This window comes from Hirundo rustica, chromosome 3 (assembly GCF_015227805.2).
Source record: "Hirundo rustica isolate bHirRus1 chromosome 3, bHirRus1.pri.v3, whole genome shotgun sequence".
NCBI lineage: Eukaryota > Metazoa > Chordata > Aves > Passeriformes > Hirundinidae > Hirundo > Hirundo rustica.
Genome location: NC_053452.1, coordinates 27,664,390 through 27,682,520, shown reverse-complemented (window position 1 = coordinate 27,682,520; position 18,131 = coordinate 27,664,390). Strand labels below are relative to the sequence as shown.

At 51.9% G+C, this 18,131-nt stretch overlaps 1 protein-coding gene across 1 annotated transcript; it reads left to right on the top strand.

Annotated features, from left to right (window-relative positions):
* Positions 1-9,119: 9,119 nt before the first annotated feature.
* On the top strand, positions 9,120-13,548 carry SIX2 (SIX homeobox 2). Its single transcript, XM_040060702.2, has 2 exons — positions 9,120-9,745; positions 12,375-13,548. The coding sequence occupies exons 1-2, from the start codon at positions 9,186-9,188 to the stop codon at positions 12,676-12,678; spliced, it is 864 nt and encodes a 287-aa protein (XP_039916636.1). The 5' UTR covers positions 9,120-9,185; the 3' UTR covers positions 12,679-13,548.
* Positions 13,549-18,131: the final 4,583 nt, after the last annotated feature.

Here is an 18,131-nt window from a genome sequence, read left to right as displayed (position 1 = left end):
GCCAGCCACAAATCTGGCATCCAGTTTGGCACTGAGAACATTTCCTTCCCTTATGTGCATTAAACATGCTCATTACATTGCAGCTTTCACCTTATAATTCGCATAACTCACCCCATTACACTTCTTGACTTCTTCTCTTCTTGAAAGCTGAAGCTCACTTCATGATGGCTGTAAAGTCCAGTTCTCAGACTTCTTCACTGCATGCCAAATGCTGCTGCTAACCCTCTTCCACTTAAAAATAAATGGGAACATATGACCCTCACCCACAACTGTACTTGTTTCGGGATGTTGATTTGAAAAAAAAAAAAAAAAAAAAAAAAAAAAAAAAAAAAAAAAAAAAAGAGAGAGAGAGAGAGAGAGAGAAATCTCAGGTTCTGTTCATTCCTTCCACCACTTGTCTTATATGACTGAGGTGAAAAATTGTTCAAAATTAAGGTAATGTTTACCAGGTTGTATCACTCTGATGTTGTTATCTTACTATTTAATAAAATATTTGGATTTAAATAAAATACAATTTTTTCCATTAATTAAAATTAAACAAATGCTAATTAAAACAGCCAGACTACATAAGTACACATAAATTCATATGTGTGTGTGTGTGTGTGTGTGTGTGTGTGTGTGTGTGTATTTACACACTTTAAAGAGTAATTTCCTTATTGTTTTCTGCCCATACAGGTAGCAGACATAGAAAATTTGTAGCTGCACAAGAATGCCGTGCTTTGCAGCTCAGTGTCACTCAATGAAATCTTCAGCCCTATGCCTAGTATCAGCTTCTTCAGCAAGCTATGGTGAGAATAACACAACTAAAAATTACTGCAGCAGTGACTGAACTCTGTTAGAAAAATGGTGAATTTTTGATTCTCAAGAAGGTGAGAAGTTTAGTCCCATCTTGCAAATGTGTTTGAACTATGTGTCTCTTGCTAAATTAAACAGGGCTGACAACCCCTCTCTGTTTCTGAGAATAAGTGGCATTTGTCACTAGGTCTTTGGGTCTTCTAGTGCCTCTGTGGTTGAAAAAAAAGAAACCTATTTCTCGTGAGGTTCTAACCCTGAATATCAGAGATAACATAAGGGAATGCACTGTAAATTTTTCAAGTGACATTTTCATTACAGGAAGCCAAAGGAGGGAGCGGACTGAGAGCACGGAAGGGACAGCAGAAACTTATGGAAGGGTGTTGGAGGACTGGAATAGTGCAGGACAGAGGGAGTCAAACCAGGTGCCCTCTGGAACAACCAAAGCTGTGCCTGGGTGCGTGGTAGTAGCCAAAAGGTGTGCTTAGGTCCTGCCCCTTCCTTGCACTGTGTAACATCGGTGTTCGCTGCCATCAGCATCTGCTTACAGGGGAGATTTGGTGCCCTTATGCACCTTGTGCACACATGACTTGGCTGTTGGAGGAAATACGATGTGGGTATGATACCGCAGCAGCAGATTATTTCTTAACCAGTGCAGTATACAATCTCAGTCCTGCCTGCTAAAGTGACTTAACTGACTGAAACCAATTCAGTGCTCACTGGGTTGGCCTTTTCCATATCTTAAATAAACAACAAAGTCACTCTTAGTCTAGTAATAAAGTCCTTGTTTATATGGAGAATAAAACTGACGGGGGAAAAAAAAAAAAAAAAAAAAAGGATACCAGGTTTTTCTCTGGGAAGTAAAAGGTCCCTGGCGTATTTCAGCTGATTCAAGAACTTATGAAATAAAGCGGAGACAACATCAAAGGACAGAGCCAGAATTAACTCAGCAAAAAGGAGGCTGAAACAATCCATAGAGGAAAATACAGAACATTACATTGTCACACGATCAGAAGTAGCAAATTTTCCAGGGGAAAGTTGATCAGTTTTAAACTGATGCTATATAAAACATCTAGTTTTCCACAAAGTTGTTCCTGTAGTTTTGAGCTGTACACAAAACTTCTCAGAAAAATTGTAAGACATGAAAAGCAACTAAATTGCATTTCCTTATTTCTGCAAATAAGGCTATTTACTTATTTATTACCAAAGATATTTTGGAGTTGTAACAAGCTGAATGCATTCTGAAATACTATGAAGGTTCCCTTACAACAAATAATTGTTTTAGTTTTAATTGATACTGTCTGGTTTGTTTTTTTGTTTTTTTTTTTCCAATGGCAAATCATAGCAATTATTTAAAAGGGAAAAAAAAAAAAAAATCCCCAAACTGAACGAACTGCAGCTAAATCCATCAATATTCAACATTAATATCTGGGTATTACTTGCTAACACTAGCTAACACATTTCAGCTCGCCTCAATCTTGCAGAATTTAAAAGATGGATATGTTTATGAGCATATTAAATGGCACAGACCATGATCTTACACAAGCTCTTTCTACAGTGAAGGGAAAAAAAGTCTACGTATCTGCATATAGTGCTTTGTCCCTACATCTTGGCAAGGATACCTGCGTCTGGGGTTTTAGGGGCTGCACTTCCTTCCCTTGCCATGGATACAGAAGCAGAAATCCTCTGGTATCATTATGCACCAGGAAGGGGACGTGAATTCCGCTCACTTGCAGATTGGCAGGATAGCTAGTGGCTGCTGCTAAGGTAAGGGATTTCTTGTCACGGCGATGGCATCCCTGAATCACCTTTCACAGACTGCGGAAGACTTTACCAGGTTTAATCTGGAAGACTAAAGGATGTTAAGGACGAGCCGTGTTTCCCCTCAGCAGCCATCGGAGCTGAGTTATTAGAGCCCTCTAGTGAGGTTTCTAGGAGTGGATCCCTGCCTCCGGCCCGTGGGGACGAAGGAGTCCCTTTCTCTCCTCGGGGAGAACCGAAAATCCCTCTGGTGGTGCAGGACATGGCCGGCGGTTTGCTCCCTTTGGGAAAAGGCCCCTGGGATGCCGGGTTCACCTGCAGCGCCCCGGAGATGCTGGCGGTGCCCCCGGCCCGGGACCCCCGCACGAAGGGTGCCTGTGCTCGGCCCCGCGGCGGGGATCGAGCGCCCACGGAGCGACGGGACTGTGGCAGAGCCACGGAGCTCTCTGCTGCCTGGGGAGGGAAGCCAGGAGGGAAGAGACGGCAGCCTCTTCCTAAAAATACTCCCCGGTCAAATCCCCGTGAGCCAGGGGTGGAGATGGTAACAAAAATGCCTTGGATCGGTAGGAACAGTGAACAATCTTCGTGCTTTCCTCATCATCTTGGAATAATCAGCGGAATTAACTGAGGTCGAGGAAACAGGCTCTTGGGTTAGTTGTGGGAGGCTGTGAGAATAGGGGGCAGCCATTAAAAGAAACATGATCGCTATTCATCAACTCGGAAGAGGGGAAAGGAGGAGGGGAAAAAAGGAGACCTTCGTGGCTGGAGCTCATACCAACCTGGTCTATCTCTGATCAAGAAGATCCCTGGAAACAAGAAGTTTACAAATATTGTCAAATTGATGCTTGTAGTGTGATTTAAGTTGTCAATCCCGCAGAAGCCCACCAGAAGTTTAGATTCAATACCCTGCATTTCTGGCTAGTTATTGCCAATCCCCTAAGGCAGAAAGCGCGCTCTCTCTCTTTATTTTAACCATATGTGCCTTTTGTTGTTGTTGTTGTCTTGTCTCTTAGCCGTACACTGTGTGCCGAGAGAGTCCCCTTGTGCCGCCGAGCATCTGAGGCGGTCCCCGCAGCCGGGAGTGGGGCGGGGGCTGGGTAGGCACCGGCCCGGGCCCCCCTTCTGTGCCCCCCGGTCCTCCCCCCAGCCGTCTGTGGACTCCGCGGGATCTGTGGGAACACCCCAAATAAATATCCCTGCCGGGAGGGTGCTGATGGCAGAGCTCGGTGAAAACTCTCAGCCCCTCGCCCGAGACTGGGAAGGGGTAATATACAAGTAATCAGGACCGGCCACATTAATCGGCTGGGGGGGGCTATCGTGTTTCGTGGGGAGCTCTGGAGGTTACAGCGCCTTGAGCTGGGGACACAATGTCCCCCGTCCCCCCCCTCCGGAGTCCCGTTTCACCGAGGGGCGGCCGGGGGGCGGGAAGATTCACCGAGGCCGACTCTGTCACGTCCCATCAGGCCCCCATCTCCTGATTAATACATCTCTTTGGAAGATGTCACTCGAGCATCTCGGGTCCAGCCGGTGGGGAACGGCTCCGTGCTGAGAGGAGCGGCGGAGCTGCGGGCGCTGGGAGCGGGACGGCCCCGCGGGGCAGAGGGGCAGAGGAGCAGAGTGCCCCGGTCCGCAGCGCCCCGCTCCGCGCCCCGCACCCGCCAGCGCTCCCTTTCAAGGGGAGTTTGTTAGCATAATCGAGTTACCCGCCGCATATCTGAAATCCTTGACCCGTCCCCTTGAGGAACGGTGCATTGCGCGCAGCAAAAGCTTTGAATTATTCCTTTCTCCCCAAATCACGCAACAACAAGCAGTTGTTGTTTGTTTTAATTTACTTATGTGCAGCGATAGTCTGCCGTGCATTCTTTTTTTCAGTAGAGACAGGAACTTAGTGCCATCTCTGATGAGATAGATTCGGGTTTTAAACAAAACTCAAAAATAAATAAAAGCATGAATAAATAACGTGAGAGCGAGGGGAACAACCCGCGGATCCGGGCTGCTAAACTGCCTCCAGGAACCCCGGGTGAACACTGGCCGCCTAAAGAAGCCCTAGTCCCGCCACGGAAAAACTTGTGAGTCCGGGGAACCTGAGCTGAGCCCCCGGGTTGGAGGGTGTGGGGCGGGTAGGCCCAGTAGCGCAGCAAAGGTCGCTAGACGTCTTAAAAAAAAAAAAAGAAAAAAAAAAAAAGAAAAAAAATATATATATATACATACACACATATATATAAAAAGAAAAACCTAGCCAGAGCAACAGCTTAATTGCGGCAGGCTTTCGGTCTCGGTAAACCCGACCGGTTTTAAAGGGAAAGCATATTGCAGTCCCGCCAAAAGGAAAAAAATAAAATTAAAAAGAAATTTTACAAAACTTAAAAAAAAAAAAAAAAAAAAAAAGAAGGAAGGAACGAAAACTTGGAGTTTTCTGTCATTTAGGTTGCTCTCCCTACAGTCCTCGCCACGGTAGTGGACATCTGCGGGGAAGATGTGTTTCTTTCTGGCATGTGAAAGTTGTGGGGTTTACCGTTTGTTTGCTACCCCTGCTGATAAAAGCGCCTTTGGAGGTGGCCCTGTCCCCCTGCCGAGCCCACGGCTGGCTGGCAGGAGCGGATGTGTCCACAGCCCTGTCGGAATCGGGGACAGGTTTGTCCCGAGCCCAGGCCGGTGAAAAGGATGAGGGGCTCCGCACAAGCAGTGGTCGAGGGGGCTGGCAGAAAGGTGCCAGGTAGCTTGGGTGAATCCGTCCCGTGTTTAACAGGAACGGTGCGGGCCTGCAGCCTCCCGTACAGGCTGTTGTCTACAGAGGGATGGTGAAGGCAGAGCCGAAAAGGCGACGTCCAGATAACTGCAGCTCTCCTTTGGAACTCAGTCGTGGGCACGGAGCGGTTCCGGGCAAGGAAAAGCTCCTCGGAGGAAAACCGCCCGCCCACGCCCCGTTCCTCAGCCAGTCTGTGTCACAGCTAACGAAAGGAGCATCGCAGTAAAAACTGCCTTTTTATTTTACTCGTGTTTCCCAAAGATTGTGTTGACTCTGACGGCCTCGCAGGCTGCTGCGCGGAGGGGTGAGGCGATTGCCGAGCGGGCCCTCTGCAAAGTGACAGCCGGTCCTGGACCGGGGCGAAACCCCGGCCTGCTCCGCCCGGCGGCAGCGGAGACGAGCGAAAATTTGGGTCTGCTAAGCTAAAACTTTCCACGACAGCTAAACGGGAGAGAAATTGAAGCAGCCAGGCGAAACGATGTCGTCGGTCCAGGGGCAAACCTGAGCAGGCTATTCGCTCCTCCTGCCCTGAAACATAATGGCAGGGAACGAGAGCCTTCACAAATGCCAAAAAAAGCTCCTCTCCCAATCGCCTTTTTCACTCGCGAGGCACTACAATGCGATTCGCCCGGTGCCGAGGCTGTGCAGGCAGTATCTGCTCTGACTTCCAGCACGTAGGGAATTTTTTCTCTTTCCCGAAAGATAAAAGCAGTTATGCAGAATTTGGATCCAGATGTCACTAATTTACGATTGCTCTAGGACGCAAGCTGATACAGGGTGCCCGGGAAGGCGGTAGCCCTGCCTCTGCCCAGCTCTCCGGGAAGAGAACTTAGGTTACATGCAAGCTGCAGCCCTACTAAGACAGCCTAAAGTGAAAGCGCCTACGGAGGAGCTGGAGTGTAAACTCTGTACTCACATTTTAAGGTGCTAAGAAGACTCATTTTCCGGTCTAAATTTATGCAACAGGTTTTGACGTCTTCTTTCCAGCTAGGGCTAACAGCTGCTCCCGTTCAGATTCAACCACTGTGGTTGTGAGATAGAAAGAGAGGAAGAGGAGGCAGGTATATCCCTAATAAATGTGGACCGACCGAGCACGGTAGCGGGGAGGTGAGAGACAGCTCAGACCTCGCTAGCATTTTTCATTATTTCCACGGTCCCCATTGCTGGAAGTTGCGGAAGGGACACGGTGTGTGCGCGCAGAGGTCGCGGACGGGAGGGGGGATTTGTGTTTTTGTTGCCGTTTCTGCTCAGAGCAGCCTTTGAAGCGGCGCGGTTGTCCCGTCCCGTCGCTGTTCGCTACAGCTGCGGCTGTGGACTCTCCAGCCGCTTAGCCTGGCTAGGAAGCGCTGAGATGGGGATGCTTTCGTTTACAAACGAGCACAATTTCAATCCTGCAGGGATCAGCTGGAATCGAGGCACTAAGCGGTCGAGAGCTCGTTTCGCAAGGGGACGGAGGGAGCATCATGTGAGGGGGCTTTACCGACCCATCACCAACGTGCCCGATTTTGTTTTAAACGAATTTGAGCTTTTCTTTTCTCGACCTGAAAAAGAATCCTCTGTTTTCCGTCCCCGGAGGATCCAGGGCGGGATCCGCCTGCTTGCCACTGTTTGCTTACGGCAGCACTCGAGAAAAGGCCGGACGGACAGGTAGGGGGACAACGCGGCTCCCACAGCGGAGTGCACTCGAGAAAGTACGAGCGCACGCCTCGGATAAGCACAGGCGTTCGGACATGCCGGGAGCTGAACACGGTTGATCCGCTGCCCCCCTACTCCGCCCTCTTCCTCCTCCTCCTCTTCCTCCTGCCTCCCTCCCCCGCCGCATTTCCCTCGGCCGCAGCCCTGGCGCGGCTCCTCGCCGGGAGCCGCCGCCGCCGGGAGCCGCCGTCCTGTGCTCCGCAGCCCCAGCCTCGCCTTCCCCCGGGGACGGCGGCTGCGCCCGCCCGGGCCGGCGCGGAGCCTCGCTCCGTCGGCCGCGGAGGCTCAGGCTGCGAGGCGGGGAGCCGCAGTCCGGTCTCTTGCGGCTTCGCTAAAGCCCTGACGCGCCGGGGCGGCTAAAAAGGTACCGTGGCAGGAACCCGCAACTGCAGAGAGCTCTCCTGTCAGGACTGCAAATAACGTAGAAAGAGCTTGTGGAATTAGTTATTATTTCTCAGCAAAAGGGGAGCAAAACAGGTAGTGGAAACTACCCTGAGTTTGTGGCCGGGAGGCTCCTCCCGAGTGCCCTCACCTGGGCGATCCCCGGCGCCAGCCTCCGCGCCGGCGGTCCCGTTTGGCCACCACCCCGTGCGCCGCTCCAGAGGAGGCACCGCGGCTCCTTTCACCCGCTCCTCGCGCCTTCTCCCACGACCTCGCAGCCTGTACAACCTCCCTCCCTAGCCTTCCACTTCGTGTGGACCTACAAGGGACGGGAAACGATGCGGGTCCCTGCCCCGCAGGCTCGGTAAACTTAAAACGCGGTGTGCAAAGGGCACGCGTGGGTGATAAGGGTCCGTTTAATCATGCGAAGTGTTTCTGGCTTTTACACGTGTTCCTCTCCTGGATGAAACAACCCGACACGCTCTGGAAATCGAGTATAAATAAATGTCAGGCGTACAGTGATCACAAATGCCAGAGCCCTTCAGGCCGGAGCACGGCCGGCGATTCACGGAGAGGCAATCCCTCTCTGGCCCCGTATCATCGTGCCTTCTTCCCGCTCCCGGGCAGGTACGAGAAGCGTGTAATGGGATCCCAGGTCACGAACAGGGTCTCCATTGTACATGAGAGGCGCCTTCCTTATAAAGCTCTCCAACACTGGTTACTGGGCGCTGGGGAGAGGGGCTTTAAGGGAACGCTTTCAGAAAGAAATCTTTCTGCAAGGGCCGGAGACGGGCTTTTCCTCCCGCCGCAGCCGCGGGTGCCAGGGACGGCAGAGCCGGCTGTCCGGAGCGGCGGGGCCGGGATGGGGCTGCGGGATCCAGACAGGGCGGCGGGGCCCGGCCGGGACGGCGGCTCCGTCCCGCCGCGCCGCAGTGCCCTGCGGCGAGCAGCGGGGGCCCGGGCTCCGCGCTCCCCCTCTCCCCCGACGGGCGCCTGCAGCGTCAATCACGACGGAAATTTCTCCCTCGCTAGCTAATATCTCAGCTCGCAGGGCCGCCTCTGAGTGGATCTGAGCAATCTGTCAACCCAGCCGGGGAGCCACCTCAAAACAGATCGGGTTACTCCTGATTGACAGCGTCACCATGGAAAATAATTTGACTAAAACTATTGTCTTCTCCTGGCAGTCCCCGGGTCAGATAACCGGACCAATCACAGCGCGGATAATCACTTTTCATGCCAGCTTAGAATAATATTATTAAAAAAAAAAAAAAAAAAAAAAAAAAAAAAAAAAAAAAGGAGAGAGAGAAAGAAAGGGGGGAAAAAGAAAGGGGGGAAAACTCCGAGCGGGAGAGGAGCGAGTGAGCAGGGCTTTACCACTATATTATGTGGGATCTGGCGGTGGGGGGTGGGGGGGAAGCAGGGAGATCCCAAACCGGCGGCCGAGGGGGGTGGGGGTGTGAGAGCCGCGGCCGCTGCGAGCGCTGCAGATAGGAGACAAAAGAGGCACGAAGTTACTCTCGTAACTTGGACTTACAAAAACGAGGCGGCGGCCGGGGGGAAAAGCCGACCGCGCTCGGGCTCTCGAGACTTTTTTCGTCGCTCTTCGCTGTTCTTCCCCGGCTCCCGCCACCGCCCCGGGGCCGGGCGCCGCCGATGGCCGTGGCCTCCCGCGCCCGGCCGTGACGCCCGAGCGGGCCCCGCCGGGCGCCGCCGCCCCGGGGCCGGCCCCGCATGCCGGGCGCTGCCCGCCGCCCCGCGCCGCTCCCCTCTATGCGGCCGTAGGGCGCGCGGCGCGGCAGGGCTCACCATGTCGATGCTCCCGACTTTTGGCTTCACCCAAGAGCAAGTGGCCTGCGTCTGCGAGGTGCTCCAGCAAGGCGGCAACATCGAGCGGCTGGGGCGGTTCCTCTGGTCCCTCCCTGCCTGCGAGCACCTCCACAAGAACGAGAGCGTCCTGAAGGCCAAGGCGGTGGTGGCCTTCCACCGGGGCAACTTCCGCGAGCTCTACAAGATCCTGGAGAGCCACCAGTTCTCGGCGCACAACCACCCCAAGCTGCAGCAGCTCTGGCTGAAGGCGCACTACATCGAGGCCGAGAAGCTGCGGGGGCGACCCCTAGGGGCGGTGGGCAAGTACCGGGTGCGCCGCAAGTTCCCGCTGCCCCGCTCCATCTGGGACGGCGAGGAGACCAGCTACTGCTTCAAGGAGAAGAGCCGCAGCGTTCTCCGGGAGTGGTACGCCCACAACCCCTACCCGTCCCCCCGCGAGAAGCGGGAGCTGGCCGAGGCCACCGGCCTCACCACCACCCAGGTCAGCAACTGGTTCAAGAACCGCCGGCAGCGGGACCGAGCAGCCGAGGCCAAGGAAAGGTACGGCTCCCCACGGCTCCCCGCGGCTCCCCACTGCTCCCGCGGCTCCCCGAACCCGGGGCTCACCCCGAGCCTCCCCGTCTGTCCCGGCCCCGGCTGCGGAAGGCCCGCCGGGAAAGGACGAGCTCTCCGCCTCGGAGGCGAGAACCAGAGGCGAGCGAGCTGGGCGCTCGGTGAAGGCGTCTGTCCGCCAAAAGCAGCTCCGGGAGAGGCGGCGGAGACCCGTTCCCCACCGACGCCCCACTCCCCGCAGAGCCGGCGCGGCGGCCCCGGGGCAGCCCCCGCTGCCGGGGACGCTTCACGCGGCCTGCGGCGAGTCCCGGTTAAGCAGCGTTGCCGCCTCCTCCCCGCAGCAAGCCGGCGCGGAGCCCGGGCAGGAGCCGCGGCCGGAGGTGCCCGTGGGGTCCGCGGCCCGTCGGGAGAGGCCGGCGGCGCGGGGCCCAAGGACAAGGGCTCGGCGCACCGCAGAGCCCGGAGCGTGTCCTTGAGGTGCAGAAAGGGGCAGCCGGGGAACAGCCGGCAACGCGCGGGGCTGGAGGTTGGTAGCGAGCGTGTCCTCTGTCCTCGGCTCCTGGCGGGCGGCAGGAGAGGCGGACAAGGACTGAGCGGAGCAACTTCTTGCCTCGCTCATGACATTGCAGTTCTTATTCGCTGCCCAGCAAGGTGCTCATGAACGCACGTCAATAGGTGCATGTTCTTAGGCCGAATATGTGTGTGTGTTTCACGCTAAGTGGAGTGAAGGGACCACTAATCGCCGGGAAGAGGTTAATGCCTACGTCCCTGGCTATTCGGGATGACTTTTGCATCAGTAGTCCCCGTGCCTCAGGAAGACTGTTCAAAGAAGCAAAAAAGGCCCTCTTAGTGCGCTCACTAGCTCACTGAATCGCCCGGTCCGTGCAGGCAATCGTATGGTTGTATGATCTGCGCGGTTAATTAGCGGATCAGAATCCTGTAAATCCGTGCCTCCGAGGAGAATACTTTCTATCTTTGGTTTCTCCCAACCGTGTTTCGGAAACGAGCAGCGCCGTGGCCACGCTGCTGTGCAGTCCGGCAAATTCGGGCGCAGATTTGCTCTTTTCATTTCCTGAAACTGTGCTAGCGCTTTAATTTTCCTTCAAATCCTCACAAGTGTTGGTTTTACGAGATGTTAGAGATCCTTTTTATTGCTGATAGCAGGGACTCACCTTCAAATATCCAAAGGAAATGAAGGTTACACTTACACTTATTCCATTCCTTTTTTTTTTTTTTTTTTTTTTAATTTTATTTTATTTTATTTTTCCCGGGGAATCAAATTTTAAAGGTCTCCAGAGACAAATAATATTTTTGACATTGAAAAATACAGTCAACCTAATATTACACTCCAGGCGTTGGAAAACAGACCGTTCATGGGATTGCCATCCACTCAAGGAAGCCTGTTCAAACAGAGCTTTCTTGTCTATTTTTATTTTTTTGGCGCTAAGTCTCCAGCCACATCCTGCAGCTCTGGGTGAGGAAAACCCGTCAGTGCAATAGCTTGACTTCTCTCGACCAAATCCTGCAGGATAGGGCCCCTCTGCCAGATAGTGTGTTACAAAACTTCTGCGGAAACTTTCACTGCCTTCAGTATTCTAGGCAGAACAGTGTCTAAAGTATTTCTACGAGGGTGGTGGAGGCCGCGTAAGCCAGAACGGCAACCCCGACCCTTTCTTGCCACTCACGTTTCCGAAAAAAAAAAAAAAAAAAACCCAAAAAACAAAACCAAACCCATACATAGATATATAAATATATAGGTATATCTGCGAGAGGGCTTGGCCCGCCTCCAGCGATTTCTTTGTATTTACCCGGTGATGAATTTCGAAACTACGTCCTGGCTTTCCGAGCCTTTGTCGGCAGGCGCACCGGCGGTGCCGGCTGCCCCCGCCGCGAAGCCGAGCGAGGCCCGTCCTGGCCGCGCCCCCGCCGCCCCAGGAGAGGACGGAGGAGCAGCGGCGGGCGTGCGGATCATTTCCCGAGAGGCTCGGGGAAAGCAGCGGGTTAACTCTGTTCTCTTTCCTTATCCTCCATATTGGGCTATGTTTTGAGCTTGAAGCGAGGAGCGAGGGGAGAAAAAACCCCAAGTCCAGTTACTTAAGCAGAAGACTTTCTCTCCCGGTGTGAGCCCGGGAGGCTGTTCTGTTGCACGGAGCAGTCCTTTCTGCAGCCCGCTGGGCTTTGGCCTTCTCAGGAGAAATCATGGCTGAACACCTCTTCGGCTCCTAGAGTAGTTTTAAAGTTTAAAAGTCGGAAGCTTTTTTGGTTTTGTTAGGTTTTGAGGATTTTCTTCTTCTTCTTTTATTATAATGTCTCCCTCCCTTCCCTTCTGCCCCCCTCCTCACAATGCACAAACCCTTTGGAAGCAGAAAATTATGGTTTGGTAAAGTGACACTTTCCTCTGGGCTAGTGGTGGACTATTTACAAGCTTAGCGGACCTTAGACCTGGGTGCCAGATGAAGAGGCCTTGGAGGTTGGCAGAGTTTTTAAACCTACTGGTTTTGCCTCCCCTCCTCCCTTGACCCCCGGAGCCAGCTCCCCGCAGCCCCCGCTCCCGCGATGCGCACCCCGGAGCGACGGCCGCATGGTGATTTCCCTCCCTCTTTTGTGTTTCCTGTAGGGAAAACAACGAGAATTCCAACTCCAACAGCCACAACCCGCTCTCGGCGTCAATGAACGGGAATAAGACAGTTTTGGGGAGCTCAGAGGACGAGAAGACTCCGTCAGGGACCCCGGATCACACCTCCTCCAGCCCCGCGCTGCTGCTCAGCTCCAACCCTGGGCTGCAGCCCCTGCACGGCCTGGGCCACCCCCAGGGCCCCAGCGCCATCCCCGTGCCCAGCGCCGACCCCATGCACCACCACAGCTTGCAGGACTCCATTCTCAACCCCATGTCATCTAACTTGGTCGATCTGGGCTCTTAAAACCGTGTACACGCTCCCTCCTTCGCGCCAGCACTCCTTTACTCATTTTTTTTTTTTTTTTTTCTTCCCTTAATCTTACTAGGGACTTTGAAAGCAATGACAAACACCTTAGTGGATGTGTTGTGCCCTTTGGCAGCAGGCTGGCCGCGGGTCTGCAAGGTAGTGGACTCCGCTGTGGGTAGCTGATGATGTGCAAAGCCTTAAGGGTTGCTTACAGGCGTTTTCAGGCGTGTAAGGACTGTTGGACAGGAGCCGTGATTTTCACGGCAGGCTGTAAGGCTGATCGGTGTAGCAGCTCATTCCAGCCTTAACTTCACAAATCTCTCAGCGGTGTCACTCGATCGGGCCGGTCTGTGCAGGAAGAGGCACACCATAATATTTTTATTTTTTTGGGGGGTGGGGAAGAAAGGGGAACGCAAGGCTGCTCTTGCCATGCCTGTTTGAAAGTTACACATCGCTCCCGTTATTCTATTGTAGTTATGTATCCGTGGCAGGTGTACGATGTACAATTTCAGCTAAGAATACAAAAGTTGTAGTCGAGATATAGCAGCAACACGCGCTCTAGGCAGACTCTGTAACCTTCTTGTAGCCGATGCTATGCAGAGAGACAGCTTCTTTGGCCTTGTCCATGTGGTGCTTTCGCCATTTGCTGGGTGGGAAAGGAAGTGATGGCCCGACCCCGGCCCGAGGGAAGGCAGAAGTAGATTTTCCCCTCGGTGTGCAAGGCGGGCTGGAGCGGGCTTTAAAAAGAAAACAGGAATTGCTGCTCAAGTTTAGACCTAAATGACAGTACCAACCGCAAAGTCACTCACCTTAGTTTTGTTTATTGTTTATATTATGTGAATACATTCTTTGGAAAATATTTCTGCTTTTATTTTATAATAAAATTTAGAAATCTAGCTCTGCGCATGGTTACTTCACTGGCGCGCGGGGTGTTCTCGGGTTCAGTCCCGAGCGGAGCAGAGCGGGCGTCTCGGTGGAGAAGGCGGTGTCGGACGGGCAGAGGGCCCCGCCGCCCTGCCCCGTTTGGCCCGGGCACGCCGGGGCCTCCCCCAGCCCGGTCCGGGAAGGGCTGAGCTCCGGGGGCAGCTGAATGTCGCCCTGCGGAAGGGCAGTGCCAAGGGCACGGGGAAGGACGGGCGGAGCGGGCCCGGAGGGAAGGGGATAGGTCGCCCACCTGCTCCCCCAGGGCACAGCCGGCCAGGCTACGGGCTTTTCTGCCCCGCTGTCAGCCTGCCCCTGCAAAAAGCCGCCCCCTCTCCCCCCACACCTCGCCGCCAGTGCGGGTGGGCAAACCGAGCCAGACCCCGCTCCGGGGTCCAGCACGGCTGGGCTGCAAACGCCTTTCCGGAGCCTGCGGGATGCTGGGAAAGGGATTTCTCTATTCCTCTCCTTTTTCTTTCTTTCTTGTTGATTTCCTTTCCTGTAAGCACCGGGTGGCAAAAGAGACAGGCAGGTAGCTTGCCAGTTCTCCCCATTAAAAGAGCTCTGGACTCTCCCAGCTTGCTCCCTCGCTGTCCGTCTTTGCTAGAAGCCGAACGTGTTATGTGCTTAAAATGTTCTCAGAACTTGCAAACAGCTTTACAATTTCATTTTTGGGCTTTTAAAAACTTCTTTAGAATTATTTTCTTGTGGAAAAACAAAACAAAACAAAATAACTGGGAAAACTATATGACTTCAAGCGCGATAGAAATAAGCGTAGATCAGCAAAGATCGTGTACAGGTTTCAGATGCTGGCTGAAATTTCAATCAGTGGGAGTATTGTGCGGGCAGTGTCCTAATTTGATGTAATCTGGGTCCGGATTAACGCCTCTGTGAGTTTGCGGGTGTCCGCTAAAAGCACATTTCTCTGAGGTCCCGTTAAAATCTATAGAAGGGAATGTATGGACGTCGGTAATGGGGAGGTCCGGTCTCCGGGGGAAAACAAACAAACAAACAAACAAAAAACTCTCCCTTAGTCGTGGTTATAAATCCAGTTTTCTCGTTATGCTGGGGTGCAGCGGGGGCGATGCTTTATCGGAGAAAATGTGATATATTCGGGTTCATGGTGCCCCCGCTTCTGCTCTTTGGGGTGATTTTTTCGGCAGCAGAGATGATGTGGCTGATGCCTGTGCTGTGGAAGCATACCAGCGTGGCCTTACGTGCGTCAGGGTCTAAACAGAAGATCCTCTTATTTCCGTTGAGAGGCATCTAATAATTCTGGCTATGAATTTTAATTCTTTAAAAATAAACATTTTGCGAGTGGGGGAACCATTTCTTCCTAGAGCTGCAGAAGATCTCTGCTCCCTGTAAAATAACACGTTCAGTGATACAATATGGCAAAGAATTAATTAATCGGCTAGTTAATTATTTTGTATTTTTGTAGATAGAAATGAGTTTGGGAAGGAAAACTGAATGTCTGGGTTAATACAACATGGCCTCGAAACCGAAATAAAGCCTTAAGGCTTTGCCCGCTGGAGAAAGAAAAAATGAGAAAGAGTAAAGCCAAGATGGGGAATATTTAAAGAGGCAGTATGAAAACAGGATGGGGTTTACATGATTAATAAAAGGTCATATTGCACAGAGGAGGCAGAATTCGATCGGGGAAAGTAAGTGAAGAGCTGACACTGTGAGAAAGGCCCTTTGAGACAGTGGGATCTGTGAAAACTCGTACGTTTCAGTGAGGATCACTTATATACGGATGAATTAAGAGAAGGCGAGTGGCTGAAGCCACTTACAGATGGCTAGAAACAGAAATCATGCAGTAAGAAAAAAATTCTGCGGGTCAATCTGGCTTTAAGGACGCACACAGCTCAAAGCCCCAATGATGGGACGTGTGTAATGCAACCTGAAACCCCGAACATGTTAAGACTCATTTTATCAGACCATACTTGCCTTAGTACTGATGTTTGGTAAATTAGCCCAAATCCATCCGATTTTCCACGCACAAAAAATGTTCCCGATAGAGGAATATGCCGAAACTGACGTGACTAATCCTTGGTTTTAAACAGATTAGTTATGATTCACTAGCATTAGGTTACATGGGACATATCTCATCTCAGGGTTAGTTGCTCCTGGGGTACCTGCATGGGGTTTTGAAGCATAAATAAAAAGACTGTTCGGTTTCGGCAGGTTTTCTCCCTGGGTAACCTCGGACTGAGGCCAGGATGTGGCACGGCAGATCCCCTATAGCTTGGACAATTTGGGAAGAACCGCACTCTCTTGTCTGTCTCGTACACATACACACCCATATATATGTATATATGTGAATACGTAATATATGTGTGTGCGGTGTTTGACCTCAGAATAAAATCTTACTAAATTACACAACGTATTCAGCATTTGTGGCCCCCAAAGTGTAAACTAAGTCATTCCTTTAGATAGCCGGGTGCTGGATATTCACGTGTACTAGGGCAGAGGGGTTTTTTCTGCTCTATTTTATTGTATGAGCGTTCACGGACATGGTGCTGTGCCGAAGAGATACATGAGAGAAATCTCTCATTTGAGACACAAAGCAGTTCTGTCCTTCCTGACAAGGTGCAACTCGTCACTCTGACGGGGAAATACTGATGAATGCGATGAGAGAGCATCCCGACAGGCTACTGGAGATGCGGCACAATTCCCACACTTTTCTGGGAACAGGTAGCCAGTTTATAGGAGGAAGAGCCTTTCCTAAGAGTAGGAGACTGTGTGCCAGAGCTTGCTGGCTGAACACCTTCCATCTGCGAGCCCTTCCAGGCTCTTGGGGATAACCAGGACACTCATCCACAAGGCTGGGTGGCTGCATTTTCCTTTGGATGATATAAGCCATTTTGGAGACACTCGACAGGGGAGAAGTCGCCCGCTCGGCATGTTTTTGTGAGCTAACCCGGAGAAAGCTACTTCGCCTCTTCTCCCCAGACCCGGTGCAGCACTTCGGGCCTAAGCAGCGCCTCAATGTGTTTGAGGGGGGCTGCTGCAGCCCCGGAACGAAAAGCCTTGGGAGTGCCCCTGCCCGCCCAACGATGTTTGTGTAAGGCACTGGGGCTCCTGTTACCGGACCCGGAAACAAAATCTCTTGCCTTCTTTAGGAAAAACAAATGCAGCCCAGTACGAGCAGGCTTTTGCCTTGAACAAACCCTCACTTGAGCATGACAAATAATGTAAGGGGGTGGCGATGAAAACACTGGGCACTGGCCCTTACTGCATAGTTCTTTAACTTCTGCTTAGTGAATCAAAACGTTGAGGCTGAGGCAGCCAAGAAAAATATACTCAGAGGAACTTTCAGTGCTTCAGTACACAAGGAAAAGGTGAGGGTTTTGTCTGAAGGAGAGGAGCTCTGGGATTTGGAAAAAAATACATAAACCTCGGAGCTGGGCTGCGGGATAATTTTCTTCCTATTTTGCTGAGGAGAGAGGTGCTCAAAGCTTCCCCTCCATGCATCAAGGAGGCGCCTCCTTGATCGGGAAGAAAGTTCATCTCTGTACCGTTAAAATAAATGGGAGGTGAGGGTTGTTTATCAGCGATTTTTTTTTTTTTTTTTTTTTTTCCCGGATTTGGGTAAGAACTCTCCATCTCCAGCTCTAAATATCAGATCCGCCTTTATCCGGAGTCCCGGTGTGCAGCTGGCCGGCAGATCGCCTCCAACAGAAACCTTGTACGAAAAAAAAAAAAAAAAGAAAAAGAAAAAGGGGAAAAAAAAACACAAACAACCAAACAAAAACAAAAACAAAACACAAACAAACAATACGAAGAAGACCTAGTCAGACAGACCGAAACAAATTGGGACCTCACCAAGAGTCGGGGACGGAGAGACTGGTTTAGTGGAAAATAAGGTGGACGGACAGGTAAAATGTCAAATCAGCATAGAGTGCTGGTAAGGGAAGGACGGTAGGAGAGGAGAAATCACTTGGAAAGATGAAAATCGCACATGTGCTTCTGATGACCCCATCAGATGCAAAGTCCTCCAGGAAATACATATTTGAATCAGCCAGGAAAAACAAACATGCCTTTTATAGACTTACTTGTCCCGCCATGAAAAATGCAAACCTCGGTATGGTGTACCCAGGGGGTGGAAGGGAGGAAGGGGGAATAGATTTTCTAAAGAATCCGTTGAAAGCTACCTTCATCGGGGATATTCATTTGCGCTGCCCTGATCTCCAAAAATAGGCTGCAGCGTGAAAACCGAGGCAGCATTTGGAGCTAACGCGTGTGAGGCAAATATTTGAGTCTGAAAAGTGACTGTCAGGAGCTCGTCTGGGTATCAACCCGGGCAAGACTGCCTGGCAACAGGGAGGAAGAGAAAAACCCAGGGTGTGTGAAGAGTTATAGAGGGACTTTATCAAGCCTACGCTTTTTTGCAAAGCTGAACAAATTCCAATAAATCATATTGGAAGAGAGGTTTCTAGTCGTGCAGGGGTTTGGGTCTGGGCAGAGATACTCCCGACCGCGCCGTTCCAAAGCGATATAGACGTGCTGGAGGTAAAGGGAGAGAG

Bases quoted from the DNA above. Each gene is read 5' to 3' on its own strand.
- SIX2 (XM_040060702.2), top strand. From the start codon at position 9,186: ATGTCGATGCTCCCGACTTTTGGCTTCACCCAAGAGCAAGTGGCCTGC. The intron at 9,746-12,374 runs GTACGGCTCCCC...TGTTTCCTGTAG, and splicing joins GCAGCCGAGGCCAAGGAAAG to GGAAAACAACGAGAATTCCA.